This window comes from Musa acuminata, chromosome BXJ3-9 (assembly GCF_036884655.1).
Source record: "Musa acuminata AAA Group cultivar baxijiao chromosome BXJ3-9, Cavendish_Baxijiao_AAA, whole genome shotgun sequence".
Classification (NCBI taxonomy): Eukaryota; Viridiplantae; Streptophyta; class Magnoliopsida; order Zingiberales; family Musaceae; genus Musa; species Musa acuminata.
In genome coordinates, this window is record NC_088357.1 from 3820370 (window position 1) to 3840422 (window position 20053).

General features: G+C 35.5%; 1 protein-coding gene and 1 long non-coding RNA gene across 5 annotated transcripts; one reads left to right on the forward strand and one right to left on the reverse strand.

The window, feature by feature from the left end:
- Window positions 1–1234: 1234 nt before the first annotated feature.
- On the forward strand, window positions 1235–16508 carry LOC135585578 (MMS19 nucleotide excision repair protein homolog). 4 transcript variants are annotated; one of them, XM_065168589.1, is made up of 21 exons: window positions 1235–1442; window positions 2029–2091; window positions 2190–2244; window positions 3026–3123; window positions 4319–4477; window positions 4566–4625; window positions 6658–6846; window positions 8499–8552; window positions 9043–9129; window positions 9217–9934; window positions 10604–10977; window positions 11086–11159; window positions 11870–11975; window positions 12160–12989; window positions 13492–13567; window positions 13682–13793; window positions 14786–14862; window positions 15789–15869; window positions 15935–16014; window positions 16091–16127; window positions 16209–16508. In XM_065168589.1, exons 1-20 carry the CDS (start codon window positions 1371–1373, stop codon window positions 16104–16106), a joined length of 3381 nt encoding a protein of 1126 aa, XP_065024661.1. In that variant the 5' UTR covers window positions 1235–1370; the 3' UTR covers window positions 16107–16127; window positions 16209–16508. The 4 variants fall into 4 exon arrangements, 3 of the variants coding, with proteins under 3 accessions (XP_065024661.1, XP_065024660.1, XP_065024662.1); XM_065168588.1 differs by having other exon boundaries at window positions 16091–16122; XR_010501396.1 differs by lacking the exons at window positions 16091–16127; window positions 16209–16508 and having other exon boundaries at window positions 15725–15869; window positions 15935–16003.
- An 805-nt stretch (window positions 16509–17313) lies between these two features.
- On the reverse strand, window positions 17314–19411 carry LOC135649788 (uncharacterized). Its single transcript, XR_010501397.1, has 2 exons — window positions 19232–19411; window positions 17314–19139 (listed from the first exon to the last, which is right to left on the reverse strand). It is a non-coding gene; the product is annotated as an uncharacterized LOC135649788 (long non-coding RNA).
- Between the last annotated feature and the right edge of the window lie 642 nt (window positions 19412–20053).

Here is a 20053-nt window from a genome sequence, read left to right on the forward strand (position 1 = left end):
ATTGGTACAGTGCATTTCCATGACTCATGGACCTATTGCCCATCTTGGAGACCTTGATAAACTGATTTCTTTATCTGATACATCCTATAATTGAGTAGATGTGGGTTTTAAGTTTTCAAGCAATCTTTTTCTTTAGATTCTTGTTTCATGTTTTGCAAGCATTTGTTGCATATATTTAGTACTTAGATTCACACAATTTGACATGATTTAGTGTGAAGTCATTTGTGATGTTGCATCTCTCGCTCAAATTTTTGGATCTTTTAATCAATCTGTTCTGATCTCCCTATTTGGTCTCAGTAAATCCTGGATGTTTCTGGTTTGATAGTTTTTAGAACAAGGTTGCTTAGATGTTTCATTATTTTTCTTACAGACTTCTTATCATCATGGAAAGAAAGTGGAGAATTGAGTTGGTATCCTTTTCTTTATTTTTCCTTTTGCTTGGTGCATCTGAACAGTAGATTCAGAATAATGTTTTCGTTTTTATATTTTATACTTCTCTGCAATATTTGCTTTCGACTTCAGTGAATGATTCGATGCATCATTACTTCGTGAGCCCTCCCTTTATTGGGATCTTGCCCAAGAAAGTAACCCAAAAATTTCTCATCCCACGGGTTCTTTTATTTTCGTTTATTTTTCTCCAGTTTTGGTGGTTTAATACAGGTTCAAATAACTTGGTCAACGAATGCGTCACCGGTTGTCCAAATTCAAAATCCGATGCGATGCATCAAATGTCGGATTAATGACTTATCTTTCTTGCCAGATTATCGAATGGCCCGCATGTGGAGGAACTCTTCGAGACACATCATCCGATCAACCCCTTCTCTGTCTCTCTAATCAATCAGCCCGAATCATCCGGTGATGGAACCACATGGGTCCCATCGGGAGGTTTGCGATGGTTAGAAAGATTTCATCCAGCTTAATTATAGTAGCACTTACCAAATGTGAGTCACCTGTCTCTCTCACATGAGCTCTATCGAACACCACGTCACCCGTGAAAAGTTCCTGGGTTTTTGGCTCCAACTTAAAGCACTTTCGCGGTAAAACGTCAGGTAGACGTGAATGGCGTGTCCTATCTCTAACAGGACGCAACTACCTTCGTGATAATTGGAGGTAACTCATGGTCCCACAAGTCGGACCACTGGTACGTCAATAACCGTGCAAGTGAGTGAGGCGGATCTAAAATAAATGAACTCCGCCTCCGTTAAACCGGTCCACGAGAGGTCGGGTGGCCGGAAACCCTCTTTTAAAACCCTTTGTGTCGCGGCTCCTCTTTGCTAGCCTCAAGAATCGTCGCTCGCTCGCTCGCTGCTCCAGAACCCTCTCTAAATTCTTTGCCCCCTTCATCCTCCTCACCCCGGCTTCCAATCTTGATGGAGAAACCAAATTCGTGGATCGCCCATGTCGAAGCGTTTGTGGACTCCGCTCGCGCCTCGAACCAGCAGGTCGCGTTGTCTTCGCTCTTCGTCCTCCTCCGTTTTCCTTTACGAATTTTAAGAAACTTCTCCTTTCTTTCTTTCCTCCCTCCCTCCCTCCTTGTTTTAGTTGTCATTTTAGGTTCATCATGTTGGAACTTCTTGTGAACCGTGGTGCTTCTTTTTAGCGATTTAATCGACTTGATGACAAAGAATTTTACTTAGGGTTTCTTTTGTCACTTTTTCGCGTTCTTGAACCCTGTATTGCTTTGAATTCGAATCTTGATCGTAAGCTTTATTTTGTTGTTAATTTCTTGTGGTCAGTCCCTTATTTCTTATTGATTTTGTGAAGATAAGTCTTACTTCAACTGCTAGATCTGCATCAAGATACTTCTTGAATAGGTTGTCGAGTGTCGAGTCAATCCATTGAAATTAAAATATATTGAGGCAAGGGTTTTAAATACTTGTTTGGCCCTGTAAGCTTTTTTGTATATGATGTAATTGCGTATGCTTCAAACTGATTGTGAAATGTTGATGTCTCATAATCTTTTACATATTCCTTATTTTTATAGCTTTTATGTCATCGGTTTAAATTGCTGAAATAATTGTGTAACAGGCTGCTAGTGTGGATGCCATCGCAGTCCTAGTGCATAAAGACCTCTTAACCCTTGAGGGATTGGTTTGTCATTGAATTTTATTTCTATGCTTTACCTTTCAAATCTTTGGTGTGCGGATATTTGTGATACTCTTCCTTTACTTTTTTTTTTGTATTTTTAGGTGAGAGAGATGGAACAGTATCTAACCGCCTCAGACCATGTGATTCGTGCTAGAGGTAATTTTTACTTGCTAAAAGACTATTTGTATTCTGATGCTACTTAAGCATGCTTCTTTCATTACCTATAACTAAAGAAGTAGTGCCATTATATTAGCCTACAACTTGATCATAGAGACTTAGTAGTCCTTGTATGTGTTTCTCTCTTATTGATATAGATGCAATTGGAGGATTTACCTTCAGTGGTTCTGTTTGTATAATGGGTCAACAAACCACTCAATCAATGCTGTTGTGTGCTAAACAAGTTGGGCTTAAGACAAACCTTTATAGCAGTTGTTATAGGTATTCCTTTCTCCACACATCTTCTTTATAAGGTTGCTGGCTTCTAATATCTTATTCATTCGTGGATAACTGATCTATATAAAAATAAGATATACGAAATTAAGCTGCTTATAAGTACCTATCAACAGCTATGATTTGCCACTCCTATTTGTTTGGCCTCATATTTTTACTATATTGACATGGTTATTGCAGATCTTGTCTGATATGGAATAGATTTTTACTGAATGGAAGAATTCACATATTTCTGAAACCTAAATTTCATAACATGTCATATTTTGAGTGCCTGTTTTCTGCTATGAAAATGTAAGGTGGCTCCAGGAGCTAGATGTGATTGACAACTTGCTTAAAACAAGTTTCTCATGAGATTTCATTAGCGGCGTAAGCTATATGAGTACATAAACTCACCACGTTACTGAGCTTGCAATTCTAAGTATCTTCACCTTTTTTCAAGTCTGAAATTTTACATATTACCTAATGGTATTCTCATGATTATTTTCAGGTATACTTCTCCTATCAGAAGTGCTTTCTCGTCTTCTAGAGAAGCCATTAGATAGTCGCACTGTTAGTAGCTTGGTGGAGTTCTTCACATCAAAGCTGGTAAGATGCTCTTATCAAAATTTGTTGCTAACTGTTGTTTGCATGCAAAATGATCCAATTATTGTTTCAAATTCTTCATCCATTTATGTTCTTTTATCATTTTGTTTTATCTCTTCGCTTTCCATTCTCATCACTCTTCCATTGTTTCTTTTTTCACATCATGGAAATTTTGCCTTGATTTTTTATGTTGTATTGTGAAATCATGTAATATATATATTGTGGACATTTAAGAGTGGGAAAATTGTTAATGGAATATCCACAGCTAATTTTATGACTTGAAAAAGTTAAGTAGGAAGGACATTTGCACCATTCTGACTTCAAAAGGAACCTGATGTTAGTTATTTAGAGGAAAAAGAATCTTTGGTTGCTTAGCATTTAATAAGAAAACTTTATTAGACAAGGAAAGAGATCAGACTTCTCTTAGGTTGGCCAGTGATATTGCCCTAAAAAGATCTCAATGCTGGGAAATGTTAAGTTCCCAAATAATTGGGATGTTGCGTTGTCGTTTTACCATGATAACAATTATTCAGCTGGTTATGTAACAGCTGCCTTTAATCGGTATCTAGTACTGTATAATGGTTGATAATGCTTCTGCCAGAAGTGAAGTTTTCTTCATTTCTAAACTACTTTATTCAAATGTTGTCTGTTTGCAGTATTTTTGCCACATGAAATTCTCATTTTTCCTGAGATACCCTTTGTAAATGGCTGTTTTGAAATATCCTCCAATTTCTTAATATTCTGTTCTGTTTTTGATATACCACATAAAAGAATACAGAATGAGCTGATATGTAGGAAATAGGCTAGGTATCGACCTGTACGGGTGATGTATTGGCCGATACAGTTGATAATCATGTTGTATCGTTTGGTACAATGTCGTTACTGGTTGGAATTTGACCGACAATGACCAAAATCGGGGCAAGTTTGACCTCAACAGTCAAATTGAACGTTGGGTCTATTTTGTGGTTGGCCACTGGGTCTCTTTCGGGGCTTTAAATCCTTCTCCCTCCCCCCTCTTACACTCACTCTCACTCATTCTCACTCACTCTCATTCACACACTCATTCTCACTCTAACTCACCCTCCCATCTTATAACTTAGAATTCCTGCATTTTCTGGATTCTATTATGGAAGTGATATTCTTTTAGGTCGATATGTTCCTATCAAAATGATATTTTATGTTATCCTTTTGGCATCAGGAAGATTGGCAAGCCCTCCGTGGAGCCCTTATTGGTTGCTTAGCTCTTTTGAAAAGGACAAAAAAATTTGGTATGGTTGAAAGTAATGATGCCAAGTCACTTGCAGAATCTTTTTTAAGAAATGTACAAGTACAATCACTAGCAGTTCGTGATCGTAAGGTGAAATTTTTTTGGTTTATTCTTGTTATTAATATATGAAGGTGGATTATTGTTTTCTGATGGAGACCTTTCTTTTGTGTATTTGCAGTTATGCTTTGAAGTTATTCAGCGCCTGTTGGATGTGTACCCTCAGGCTGTTGTAGAGTTGGTATTATTACCAATAATCCCTTTTGATTCTGAATTTTGAGTGAATCTTCTAACTCTCATCTTTCTACTTGAGCCTATTACCATGTAAAGTTGTACATTCATTTAAAAATGCATTAACAGTTATTTTTCTATGTTCTGTGCCTACTATAAGGAACTCTATTACCTTTGCAAACCTGATCTGCTATGCTCAACATTGCGGAAATGCAGGACTATCAATTCATAATTTGATTTACTTGACTTAATTCACATTGGATAACTGCCACATCTGCTTTAAATGAGTTCATAATATACTAGTTTTTCACAATGTTCTATGATTTTCAATGTCCTTATGGGACATTGGGCTTAGTTTTTTCATCTATTTTTATGGCTTTCTAGAGATATGTTATTCGGCATTAGCATTTTATTAATGTGCTGGTCTTAAAATTTTTGACTAAGCTATGGTATGTAAGACTTCAATTTCTTAGCTATCATTTTTGTGAACAACATTCGCGTGTGTATATATATATACGTGTGCGTGTGTGTATATATATGTATATGTATACTTGTATCGAGATATATATGTATATATATACATAAATAAATAAATGTGTATGCATGTGTATGTATACACATATATGTATATATACATGTATTGATATATATATATATATATATATATATATGTGTGTGTGTGTGTATATGTGTATATATGTATATGTGTATATATGCATATATGTATATGTGTATATATATACATACACACATATATATATATATATATATATGTATATATATATGTATATATATGTATATATATATGCATATATATGTATATATGTATATGCATATATATGTATATATGTATATGCATATATATGTATATATGTATATGCATATATATGTATATGTATATGCATATATATACATACACATATACATATATATATCTTCTTTATTGCTTATAATTTGCTTTTCTTATATTTATATTTGAATATTCATTGTGCTAATATTTTGCTGCTTCAATTGTTCAAATGCCGAGTCAAGGAATTTTATGGCAGAGAATGCTGTAAAGTACCTCGTGAATTTGGAACTTTATGTTGTGGAATGCAGTGGGGAGTCATTTACTTAGGTATAACTTGGCATACATAATGAGTTATAAGGGTCATGAAAGAACGAGGTTGTGTTACTATAGTAACTTATTCAATTTTTTCAGTGGCCTCAAATTAATGTATCCAACTTTTAGTATATGTCTCTTTTTCCCTTCTCTCTTTCTTCTAAAGATAGTCACGTTTGCTCAACTTTGTAATTGTTTCTTTGCACTATTATAACTTCAAAATGTTCTATAACATATGGTTTTGTTGTTGTTGCCTAACCGCAATAATATGATTTGAGACATATAGTAAAAGTTTGAATTAGTTAATAAAAAACTGCAGATTGTAACTCTTGCAGTTTTAGGAATTAGCAGCATCAATCCAATGTACGATACTATATTATGATTTAGAAAGTCTTCTGCTATTTCCTTTTGCTTTACATAATATTTATGTTACCACCGTTGTAAGCATTAGCATGTTTCAGTTTTTTTGTTCTTCTCTTTTGGGGTTAGACCATGATTTGATTTGAATTAGAACCAAACCGGTCAAGAATCGAAACCAAACTGGGTCAATGGTTCGGCGGTTCCGAACTGAATTGGAATATGGTTTTGGCGGTTTGATTCCAGTTCTTGGAATCTAGAACCAGGATCGACAGGTCTGGTTTGGTTTCAAACCTGTCAGAAAAAATATAGAAGCCTAAATGCCCCTACAAATGACAAATCTAGTGCTTTATTGAATCTTTTTTCTTCTCTTGTTCATTTATTGATGTGAATTTCTTTTTCTCTTTTGCGAGAATTTGCTGTTGCTGTTCTTTGGATACATTCACAATTGATTTCTGTGCCATCACTTTTTAGCTTAATCTCGAGTTGATTTTATTTTATTTTTACTTTCATAGGTATTTGATTTTTGCCATGTATCTCATTTTAATGCTTCTATCTTACTTATAGAACTATCATGGTGTAGGGTGATGACCTTGTGTATGGAATATGTGAAGCAATCGATGAAGAAAAAGATCCTCGATGCTTGATGCTTACTTTCTCTCTGGTTGGGACTTTGGGACGACTGTTTCCTGATCCGTCTGGTCCAATGGGGAACTTTTCTTCTGATGTTTTTGATATTCTGAGCCGATATTTTCCTATATACTTCACACATGTAAGTTTACACAAAAAGGAATTGTGTAAGACGTAGCTTGCATTATTTAAATGTTTGTTGCATGTGTACATTGGACTTTTCTTTTTTGGGTCTTCTTAGGCTCATAGGTGTGTTGTTTTTTGCTACATGTGTTATTTTATGACTGGACAGATTGGTCATCAATGATCATATATATTGATTATGATGCTTATGAAGGTGGTCCTTGCATTTAATAATTTTGGCGCAGGCTACTACAATGATTTTGAGACATCCCAGTAGCTCAATAGTGCATCAAGGCTTATATTCTGCAAAATTTTATATTTACTTTATCATTTAGTAATGTCTAAGACATTGGAGATGTACAGGGTTATTGTATGACAACCTCTTGTTGATTGAGCAGAATGTATACAAGCTAGGCTATGTGATCAATCACCTGCTATCTTTTTTACATGCCATCATATTGCCGTATTGAGGATCCTATCTCTGGCCAATTCTGTTGAGGTCTAGAAGACTCAGATTGTACTACCAATCCTTGCAATCCCTCACAGAACAACTAAGAGCAGTATGTTAATCTGCATGATTCTTGATTTATGGCCTAAGAGGAATAATGCGCAACTTACGGTTGAGTAATTGGGGCATATTGTGTCTGAAGCTTTTCCTTGAGTGCACTCCAACACCCTTATCTACCGTGGCAGTGCAACGTGTAGAAACTGGGATCAGAGCACTGTGCATTGTCTTCTGTTAGATCCAACATTTGGAACTCAGTATTAGGTTTGATGCAACTTCCTGGTTGGATACTACATAGAATATCATATTCCAGTTTATTCCATTTTGGAATAATGTTTGCATATATGGAAACTAGGTACTCTTGCCTTTGGAAAAAATGCTTAACCTGCAATTGATTTGTGGTGCTTCTATAGAGTTTGAACTTCCAGACATTATAGCACTTTGAGCATTTTTTTGGTTATAATTTTCAAGTTATGCATCAGGTGTTATCTGTTGGCTCTTTGTTATTTTTAAAAGAATTCACTCCGTATATCCAAAGTTGCATTTTCACTCAAGACCTCTTCACAGTTAATGAGATTTTGAATTGGGTGGTTGCTTTTTAATCAGAAAAAGTAAACTACAATTGAATAGCTATTGGATAGCTGATTGCAGTTGTATTTAAAGGAATTCTATTGGATAGCTGACTACTGTCGATGTTTTTGTTTGTTAACTTACGTAAAAAAAAGAAGTTGCACAGCCTTTGCCATGTGGCTCTAGATGCTAGTCTTATGTTTTTTTTAATTAGGATTTAGGATCTTTAGTCTTTGTACATTTTTAACCTATTCTAAGTTGTGTTTCAAGGATCAAATATCTTGGATGAGTAAGAAGAAGTATGATGGCAGATAATTCAATAATGTCCATGACTCCATGGACATTTAAGTTTTAGTGCACTTGAACAGAACAGTCTTGTTATTTCACACTTATGTTCTTGCAATGTTAATATCATGGCATCAGACCAATTCATCATATTTTTATCATGGGTTTGTTCAATTGTTCCTTGTACTAATGGATATCAGTAATATGGTATTTGCTGTTGTGCTTATATTTCTTTCTTCATTTGATATCCATGGACAAATGCATCTCTTATTGTATCTGAATCATGATGTACAGAGTGTTCTTGTTTGCAGCCAAAGGGTGATGGCTTAGATATAACAAGGGATGACCTTTCTAAGGCATTAATGGTATGTCTTTTATATCTCTTGTTCATCTCCAAATTTGTTTTAAGTGGTTTTCAGTTTATCTCCTATATAAGAACCTCTTTCATATGTCTTGCTTTTGTATATGATTATCATTTTACCTTTTATTTGCTATACTCTATGCTCTGAAAATCTTCAAAAGGAAAGTAAGCAATTGATCATGTGCTGGGTAGAAAAATTGATGTCATTTATTGTCATGTTATGATTATGTACCACTTGACATGTTTTATGCTGCAACTTCCTTTTCATGCATGATTCTTCCTGTTTTCTATTTGAACCTCTTTAGCTTCTAGCTTTGTCTTGCTCTAATCATTTTAACCAATGATCATTAATTTATAATATTATAACGGTGAGCAAATTGGTAACTATCAGCAACCTTTTCCTCTGGAAGCCTGTCTATTCTTTGGTAGTGCTTGTGTGTGTATGATGAGGCAACTTTACATCAGTTCTGTTAATATCTGCTTGCTAATTGCAGGATGCTTTCTCTTCATCTCCACTTTTCGAACCATTTGTTATCCCATTGCTCCTTGAAAAACTCTCCTCATCCCTTCCATCAGCAAAGGTTTGTTCTAAAATCCTGAGATTCATTATGGCTTGTTATAACTATGGGAAAAACATATTAGTCTGATAGTTTGACAAATCTTTGCAGCTTGATTCTTTGAAGTATCTTAACAGTTGCTTGCGCCACTATGAAGCAGACAAGGTGGTCAAGCATTCTCAAGTTATCTGGTCTAATTTGAAAGATGTGATCTTTAATCTTTCACCACATAGGTCTTCATTATCAACTTATGGTTCCGATGGGGATATGGATTCTGAGGTTAATAAAATTGCAGATGAAGCTCTAAATTGTTTGCAAACAGCTATTTCACACTTGAATTTTCCAGATCAAGATTCTTTCTTGTGTTTGATTATTGATGATGAAGATATAGGGACAAGATTTTGGTCTGTAACAAGTATAAAAAAATATTCAGGCACTTCAACAGAAATCCATTGTCAATTAAGTGCTCTTGGAAGTATCTTATCTATTGCATCAAAGGTATCCATATATTGCTGCACCAAGGTGTTTCAGAAGTTCTTTTCCTGCCTAATGGACATTTTAGGAGTTTCAGGAAAGCATCCATCTAAACTTTGTGTTACTGACCACAACACATGTTCCGATGGATTGAATTTTGGAGCACTTTATCTTTCCATGGAACTCCTTACTTCATGTAGAGAATTGACTTTGTCTTCCAAGGAATTTGCGCCAGAAGTTATTTCGGAACCAAGAAGCTGGTTTTATGTGCTAAAAAATATCTCCAGAGAGTTATGCGATGCCCTTGGGTCAATTTTGGAGACACCAGAGAGTGCAGAACATGTTTATTGTGCAGGTAATGTTTGCCTTTTGTGACTTTCTTACTTCAGTATGCTTATTCTTGATGTACTTGTATAGTTCATATTCCTATTTATCATGACTTTTGATTGTTTTGTCTTCAATTTCATCTGATAATTGACTTTCTTGAAGCTCGTGTTCTGCATATACAGATAGTAGATAGCATTCCATTCTCCTCTTTTTGTTTGTGGATTAACTTTGAATTGCATCTACAATGTTAAATCTTGTATTGCATGATGTGCTTATGGGGTTCATTTCCAGTTTAAGCTGGTTTTTGTGTAACATATGTCATTCATCGTATTATAATGAAGACATGGTACAGATGTATTCAACATTCTGGTTTTTTTTGTTTTAATTTGATTCTGTGGAGTAGTATTAGGTGCTTTCTGCCAAGGTTTTAAATCTTATTCTGGTACCGACTTTAGTAATCTATGTGCCAGAATACCGACCCACACTGCCTGATACCAGTCAAAGTTTAATAAACTAATAATACTGAGCTGAAAAACAACAAAATGGTGGTATTTGGATTTTGGATCTTATAGTTTAATCAGGTCTTCTGCCGGACTGGTAAATAAGAGTCAACAAGCACCACACTGGTATTTGAAACTCTTTTTGCAACAGCTCATGCATGTCATTCTGATTTTTGTTTCTATTTTGTCTTATGCAGTGAAAGGTTTGCAAGTGCTTGCAACATTTCCAGAAATCTATTCACCTGTTTCTGAGGCAACTTTTGAAGATATATTAGTGATGCTTATGTCAATAATCGCTAGAAGGAGCAAGGAAACTTACTTGTGGGAATTGTCTTTGAAAGCCTTAGTCCAAATTGGTTTGTGGATTGAAAATGCTCATGATTCTGCAAAAGCAACAAGTTATAACAAACTTGTCATTCAGAGAATTGTTTCCATGCTTCAATCTAATGATTCTACTATCTCTCTTTCACTGAAACTGGTTGCAATTTCTGAAATTAGCAGCATTGGCCTCTACCTGCTAAGAATAGTTCAAGCATTTGAAGAGGCTATAGTTTCCAACTTAAGAGCTTGCGTATGGGTTTTTTTTGTTTCTTCAAATTTTGATCTTTTAGTAATTTTTTTCTCTTAATCCTCTGAAGATGATGAACATAATATTTCATCTTTTTTTTTTCCTGTGTAGTTTGAAGGAAATCTAAAATCTTCTGATGTTTTAGTTCCTCTGCTCCAGTGCTACTCCAATCAGGTGCTTCCAAGGTACAAACTAAATACATCCATATTTTCTTGATCTTTGCGAACTTGTAGATAACATTACCTTCTAGGGTTGCACACAGTTTAGGTGCATTTTTCCCCCTAATTTTGTTTCCTAACATTGATTTAAGAGAATTCCTAGAAAAAAAATATTGATGGAAGAGAATTTCAAGTTGTTGACCTTATTTAGGAAGCACATGTCTAACTCAGGTGTATAATATTCACCAGATGATTGAGAAGTTTTTTTGATGCAAATTAATGAATTTACTTTATTAATTGAGAACTCAGTTCTGTTTTTGGCTGGCATATGATGCCTTTAGGCAGAGGCACTAGGCATTGGCACACATGGAGTTTTGAGTCTGCAGGCATGTGATGGGAAAAACACAATTTCCATAAGATGGGCCACTGTCTGTGTTGGTGACCAACACTCCCTGCGCCCTGGTGTTGGTTTGGTATTGAAAAGTAGAGGAGTTGTAAGATTTTGGCTAGGTCATGTTCTTTACATCTACTGATGGAACCATGTGACTTGTTAGTTGCTAAGGAGCTTCTTTGTTTGAAGCTTTAACTTGTATATGTTAATGCCTAGTGAAGGATGGGTGTTTTTGCATGCATATGTATGTTTTATAGACTTTTGTGTCCTTGTGTTCATAAAATCAAATAGAACACTTAAATATTTAAACTTCTGCTTATTGTTTAACAACTTCCTTTCCAAATAGATGCCACACTTGCGGAAATTTCAACGATATAGCTGTTCAAGTTGCTGTCAGTATATGGAATCAAATAGAAAATGTGGCTGTTTTCAGGAGTGCCATATTAATGAAGGTACTGCTGCTAGACTTGATATTATAATTATTATAATTATTTTTGGCTGCAAGCTACCATAATTGTCCAGCATTCAACTTAGAGGTCTGTAGCATCAATGTATTCTGTTAATGGATTATTTATGTGGACTTTGCTGAACAGAACTATATAACTGCATGACAAAAATTAAATACTTTGGTTTCAGGATGTTCTTGATCAGGTTATGATGACAATGAAGCATTTAGTCGCGGGATGTACAGAGGAAAGCCAGTTCTTGATTTTACAAAAAGCGTACGGCAGTCTTCCAAAGACCTTTTTTATAGCGGAGCCATTGCCCTGTGCTTTGTCACAACTTGAAGGCTTACAATGCATTCAAGATACCACTCTCATGTCATGTCAAGATGAATGGATTTTTTCTCTTTTTGGATCAGTAGTTATAGCACTTCGTCCGCAGACTCCTTTTGTAAATGTGAAAATACTTTTGAACTTGTTCGTGGTCCTTCTACACAAAGGAAATATGCCAGCAGCTCAAGCCTTGGCATCCATGGTTAACAAGTGGCCTGCAGATGTTAACAAATCAGAAATATCTTATTCTTTGGATCAAGCAATTGAGGAGATTCTGAAGAGTTGTCTATGGACTTCAGAAAGCAGTAGCAATTTTATAGATAGAGATAGTTGTTTTCATAAATATGTTGTCCTTGGACTGGCATGGATTGGAAAAGGTTTGCTTATGAGGGGACATGAGAAACTAAAGGAAATAGCAATGCTTCTTTTGAAATGTCTAGTTGCTGGTAAATATGTTGATATCACACCTTTTCAACAGCATGAGAATGGTAAGGATGCTGGGCAGGATGCAAGTTCCCCTTTGGCGACATTTGCAGCGGATGCATTCCATGTACTTCTAAGTGATTCAGAAGATTGTCTGAATAAGAAGTTCCATGCGACGATAAGGCCACTTTATAAGCAACGTTTCTTCTCAAGCATGTTGCCAATCCTGCTCTCTTCAATCAAAGAATCCGATCCCTCGAGTAAAAAGTATCCTCTTCTCATCTAGTGTCTCTTTTGTTGTTTATGCTGATTTTTTAAAGTCATTTTAATGCATACAATAGTTTTCTTATTTTTTTAGTAATTAATTATGTAGGTTGATCCTATTCTTCATTTTATGAAATATGTATTTCCCTGCTTCGGATGTTGTCTTCTAAGTGGCCATATGTAATACCTACTTGCTTGGTTTTACTTTTTGTTTGCTTTATGAATGTAGGCATGACAGTGGTAATTGCCTCTTTAAGTAGTGGCTTACTCACAAAGAATGCAGTTCTTAATGTTAATGTTGTGTATGAAACACATCTTCATGAATTGATGTCTTAAGAATGTTAGCATACTTAGTGAAACAGGAAGGCTTTTGTCTTAAATGCTCTTATCTCTCTAGTGAGTATTTGCACATGCATATTATGTTGTGAATTTATGCTTTTTTTTTGTATATGATTATATTGTTGTAATTAGTTTTAATTTCAATTTTACTTTCACGAGATTTCAGAGTGGTATTATATCGAGCTTTTGGACATGTTATTTCTGACACTCCACTGGCTGCTGTGGTTGGTGAAGCCAAGAAGGTTGGTATTGGAAATCTCAGAATTCAAAATGAACTTATTGAAGGGAAATGATCAAGTATATGAATTTAGTGAGTTCATGCAGTTAATTATGTTGAAGTTGCCTATTTTGTGCAGATTGTGCCCACACTAGCTGATGCGTTGGCTATGTTGAGTTTGGATATTCTGAATAAAGATCTGATATACAGTCTGCTGCTAGTTGTCTCGGGGATACTGATGGATGATAACGGTGTGCTCATTTTTCACATGCTTATTAAAGATAGGTTTTTTTAATAAAATAATGGTTTCAAATACACATGCTCTCGATATCCCATTACTAAAATAATAGGATATTATTGGTCCAAGGACTAGATTGGTACCCGGTGGCATTTATTTATTTTTGTGACACCATGTGGCACAGGTTGGTATACTGCCAGGTATACCGTAGTGGTCCAATTAGTCAGTGACACTGGTCTTGTGTGTACCTTTTCCTACTGTAATTTGATAGGGTTTGAAATAATTACTGCTTCTGATCTTGCCTTTTACTTTTTTTTTTTTGTGAAACCATAGTTATTTTTTTCAATTTACATTTAGAAACTTGTAATTTTGCTACAGTTTTTAAACTTTCTTTCTGCCCTAATATGATGATGTAAATAAAATATATTGCGTACTAGGATGGACGGACCTTAGTTTTTTGGAGTTCTCATAGTCATGCTGTTTGAGCAAACTTCTGTGCATGTGCTGATTACCTTTACAATTATATTATGTTTTTGCTGTATTTAAGGACCTTCTGGCTAAGAAAGCTGGTTTTTAAGAACTATCAAATATTTCTGGTTGTGTATCCATAAGAGAATATTAGAGTACATAAAACACAGCCACACCAGTTGAACTGTGCAAACATTAAATTTTAATTTAGATATTTTTTTTATTCATTGACAATACCCCAAAATCATTATGCTTCTTGTGATTACATGACTTCTGACTCGTTTACGATCTGTGGCCAAAGTTTTAAATTAGTATAGTAATTTATTGCTTGAGCAGTGTTAAAAGCCTCCTACATCCACAAAGAATTCTCACGTTTGCAAGCAATTTACTATACTGCCTTGAATAGTGCTCAAACTTCCACTGTCCACACCCCTCCCCGCCCTAAATCTTATAAGTTAACTTATTGAAGTTATTACAACGAGATTTGTCACTTTGATTCTCTAGTTGTTCAGAGACTGAATTTGCATGTTCTTGCAGGTAAAGCAATTGTCCTCGAGAATGTTCACACCATCATTAGCCTCCTTATCAAACTGATTTCCTACCCTCATTTGATGGTAAGATCTAATCTGTGATGATTTACATTAGTGTTCTTTGTGAACTTTGATGCCAAAGCAAAACCTTAGCATCCATTGCAAATGAAGTTAACATTGTTCTGCAGTTGCTTCACTACTCATTTTGTCATGGTCTGATTTGATAGGCTCATAGTTAAATAACTTTAACTCGGGTAGGAATGGACTTTAATCACATGCTCGAAACATCCAAGGTAGGTTAATATTTAGCCCATTTAGTCTCATAACGTGGTACAACTCTTCGTAGCTTCCCATATTACTAGGGAATCATACTTGGCCTTGGCATCCTCGTCAAAGTCTGAAACTGCATGAATAGAGTAACTCCATGTCTGCAGTCTATTTCTTGATAGATCTACTAGCATGATAACTCTTTTAAATGACCCTAAGCCAAAATGCTTAAGCCCCAATTACTGGTAGGTCCATCTAGTTTAATATCCCAATCTAATTCAAAACCAGGAAAATTGACCATCGAAGCTATTTAGTCACCAGGACAAGTGCAAAGGAGAGATCAGAAAACACATGATAAGATTTCTAGACATCTATTATTGTGTTAGAATAGAATGTATATAGCATACTTAATGTAATTGTTACCTGTAGCAGCGAAAGGTATTCTCAAAAACATTAAAATTTTTTTTGTAAGCAGGCCTACTCACTGTGTCCTCATGGCCAAATTGTATGGTCACATTTAAAATTACCTTAGTCTATTTGGTTACCCCATAGGATCACTTGTGCAAAAAAAAAAAACAAAAGAAATTCTTATGTACATGGACATTGACCAGTGGGCCTTGATCAGTTTAAAATATGGGCCTTTTGATGTAGTCAGTTGCTGATGAACAAAATCTGTCAGGCATATCTAGTTCTTTCTGCAGTAAACAGGTTTTATTGGAAAATTTCCAATGTCTGTGTATCAGATTGTTCGTGAAACAGCAATTCAGTGCCTAGTAGCCATTTCAGCTCTTCCTTATGCAAGGATTTACCCATATCGACCACAGGTTGGTTAAATTGATGCCTTCTTTTTCTTTCCTTGGACGATGTTGTTAAACTGATCTCCTGTTAGGTTCTTCGAGCTGTTTCAACTGCTCTGGATGATCGAAAAAGAGTTGTTCGTCAGGAGGCTGTCAGATGCCGTCAAGCATGGTGATTCATAAGTTTATCATGATCATCCACTTGTGCTAGTTGGCTTGCGATTTGACCATCTTTTCACTCAATGCAGGGCATCGATTGCATGAAGTTTTCGGTTTTGAGGCATGGTGATTCATAAGTTTTTTTTTTGCAACTTAAATAATATTCATGACAGGAAATTTAAAGGTATAGACTGGATTGTTGGACAGGGATATTTAACCAGTGATGTGCAAGCACGACAAGATGTGATCTTCCTAGCTGGTTACTTTTCTCACAAGGCACTATGGCTAAGGATCAGGAACTGGATGGCCGACCAATGCTGAGATACAAGAACTTAATAAAATGTACGAGCGTTGTTGTCAACATTGCTGCCTCTCTTAACACGCTATTTCAAGTCCGGAGGGAGGGTACAAGGGAGGGGTGGATCATGATTGATTGTTGAGGTGGACGTCAATTGATTAATCCTGTAAATAATTTGCTATTATCTAAGTTTTGAGTATCATTAATTATGATTTGGTGTTACATTTTAGACAAGATTGTGAAATCAGATATCATGTCAATTTAAACGTGTATGAACAAGTAAAACAACTCGTTCAGAAAGTTATATTTCCCTGCAGCGGCTCTACCTCCCTGCCTTCTTTAGTTTCCAAGTAAAATTACATTGTACCGTCGTAATGTATGGCTAAGTTATAATCCCGTAAACGACCCATCTAACATTAGCAACTGCGGTTTAAAATTTTATGAAAAAGGTAATATGAGATTAAAAAAAAAACCGCTAGGATGACATAACTCTATACTGTATATATATTTTCAGTTACAACAACAATAATAACAAGAAAATCGAAAGTCTCAATTATTTAAAAATAACTATATTGATCATTTATCATTATTGAGATTATTAAGATCTATAAAAATTTTAATGTTACTATCGAATGACAACCTAACTGAAACCAATTAATATTCATGTTTATAACTCTATATCAGTGAATTAATATAACTCTTCATGTTTTTCATTTGACCTAGCACGACAGTGTTATATATTTCCAGCTACATTTTCCAAAAGTATCTTTTCAGGTTGGTTAAAACAAATGCAAAATATTCATTGGATGTTAATAAACATAGCCTTTGTACTAGAACATGTACTGTTAGATTATTAAGACTATAACATCAGACCACGATGGCATGATGTCATGGTGTCAGTAACCAAGACTTGTCATCTAGTGCGGAACTGTCAAGTCTTCCCGACTCTTATTATGTGAAAAAGAAAAAAAGAGTATGGAATCACAAATAAATAAAGAAGATACTGCTGGGCAATGCCATAAATGTTGTTCTTTGTTAAAAACCAAAAAGGAACCTTTAATAGTTACCAGAATATCCAAATATCGTACCTGAAGAGACAACAATTACCAGAACCAAAACATGCTATCAAAGTCCTGGTGAGGCAAAACCGAAGTTAATTGTTCAGAAATCATTTTCATGCAAAAGAGAACCTCTAATAGTTTTAAGATAGCATGGTATCTTAGTCATACAAGGACAACCATATCAAATGAAGATTGTTATACCAAACAGATATACAAAGAAGAGTTCCATGCAATGATATCCAAATGTAGCCTGAACTGGATGCAGATGGAGGGTACTTACATGGTTTTGGTAAATATCTCCTTTTTTTTTATTTGTAAAACGGTGGATAGCTCATCTTTTCTTGAGTGTTGAATCTATTTCTCAAGACTATCCTAGTCGAATTAGGAATGAAGAGAACACAGCACTATGCTTTTCAGACAGATTTTTGTCCTTAATAAAAGGATTCTAAAGAGTAACTAAAACAGCTACAATGAATTAAGTTTATCTGGTGTCCCAAGGGTCATAATATGAATCTAGTATCGGCTAAACAAGTTACTTTACTATTACGGTTCGTATCTTGAGAGTTCTAGTGAAAACTTTGGTAGGAGTGAAGAATGATCAATGCAATCTGGGGAACGTTCAGGACTTCTCAATCTTAATGAGAATCAGGAAAACAATGCCTCAAAGCTATAAAATTTCCATTATATTTCCGTTAACATATACTAACATCTACTGTGACCTTGCTAACTAAACATGTCCAACTAGAATCAATATTTCCTCACAAAAGCACTAGATTTATCTCCTCACAATGTTTGCAGAAAAGCAATGCACAGGGAAGAATTTTAACAACCAGATTCACAATAATAGACAAAACTGTATCCTTATAATAAAAAGTCTAAATGCAATTTAATGAAGCATACTCCAGTAATATAATAACCAAAATTTCAACGAAAAGGAAACTAATATAACCCCAGTGGAGTGCTGAGATTGATTGCAAGATCAAGTTCTTGCCAGTGGCTGGCTCATATAGTTGCCGATTGGGTGAAGATCGAACCAAAATTATCTTTAGAAGCATGGATAACCAAATATGTCCCTACTGCAGTAAATAGATAAAGAAACGGAAGAATGAACAAAGTTGGAAATAGCAAAAGATGAAACCCTCACAAAGATGGTACGATTCAAACTGAACTAGGAAGTTAGAATGTTCGGAGGGACACTTTAATGGAACCTCTCGGGCTATATCCAGTCGGCTTGCTTGATTAGACAAGAAAAAGCACTTTCTTGACCGAGTTCGGGTCTCTTCCATTCAGTGCCAAACCCTAAGAATCACATGGAATGCCTACAATAGTCTACATGGTTATATGTGTTCTGCTTGATTGATAAGAAAAGAGATGGTTGTTTCTTGAACCTAGTTTGAATCTTTTTCCACAAATACGGATCAAAAGGCAGTTGCAAACCCCAACAGTCGCATAAAATGACCGAAACGGCATCTGGACACTCAATGCAACGCAATCAAATTGCAAGAACCCAAAGATCATCAGAAAGAAACAATTAGGCACAACGATAACGAAGTGATTAGAACCAATTACTTCATGGGGCCGGGAGGTCTCGGTCACGGGCACGGAAGCGGTGCAGTTGCATTTGAAAACGGTATCCGCCAAGAAGGGGAAATGAGACGGGACGACTCATCTACTTCTCAGATCGCAACCATTTACGCCGTCTTTGAGTCATCAAGAAGTCAAGTTTACCGAGCTAGTAGATGAAAACCCAGGAAAGCGAGGGATAACCAAGTAGAAGCGCTGGAAAACAATGAAAGCGAGAGAGAAAGACATGGATAACCAAGTAGAAGCGATGGAAACCCAGGAAAGCGAGAGAGAAAGAGATGGATAACCAAGTAGGAGCGATGGCGAGGCACCGACATCGTCGATGCGGAGAGGCGCGGGAAGCAGGGAAGCGAGAGAGAGAGGTGCGCGATCTAATCTTTCCCTAATTTCCATCAGCTTCTTGATCGCCTCTGCCTTTCCTTCTTCCATGGATAACTAACCCATCGAGAGATCGAGATCTTCAAGTTTCAGACGCTCGAAGTGGCGGGGCCTACTGGAAAACCCGTTATATAGTATATATCGAAAATTTGCCGAAACATTATAACACGTTATAAGTGATAGAACGCACCGCCATGTCGTTTCATCACAACCATTGATCCATTATGTATATTTTTGCCTATGCAATTTACCAGAAAAATCCGCTGATTTCTGAAATGACTAAGACGCCCTTCATTTTTTTCAATCAGCCCTCTTTTGCGTAATGTTACACATTTTTCCTTTCCTATTGAGCCATAAAATCAATAAAAAACAGGAAAGAAAGAATGTGAAAAATCGATTACAGTGTACCTTTAGATACAAACATAACAATGCAATTTTAGACTCTGAAGACATTTAATAACTCAACAAGACAAAAAACAAATCAAACAATTCTAACCATTACGCATGATCAGTATTTGCACAAGATCACTTGTATATATATTTAATGATTTAAAATTAACTTGTTAAAATGATCATTCGTTCTTAAGAAAGCTATTGAGACGAATCAAAACAGATATGACATTTGTCGTCTGAAAACAAACAATATATCCAATTATACACGATTACCTGAGAATAAAAGGAACTTGAAAAAACAGACAAAAAAAAAAATATATATATATATATAATAATCA

Coding starts and splice junctions, on each gene's coding strand:
- LOC135585578 (XM_065168589.1), top strand. CDS start 1,371: ATGGAGAAACCAAATTCGTGGATCGCCCATGTCGAAGCGTTTGTGGAC. Junction 2,245..3,025: donor CCATGTGATTCGTGCTAGAG/GTAATTTTTACT, acceptor GATTATTTTCAG/GTATACTTCTCCTATCAGAA. Junction 15,870..15,934: donor TTTACCCATATCGACCACAG/GTTGGTTAAATT, acceptor ATCTCCTGTTAG/GTTCTTCGAGCTGTTTCAAC.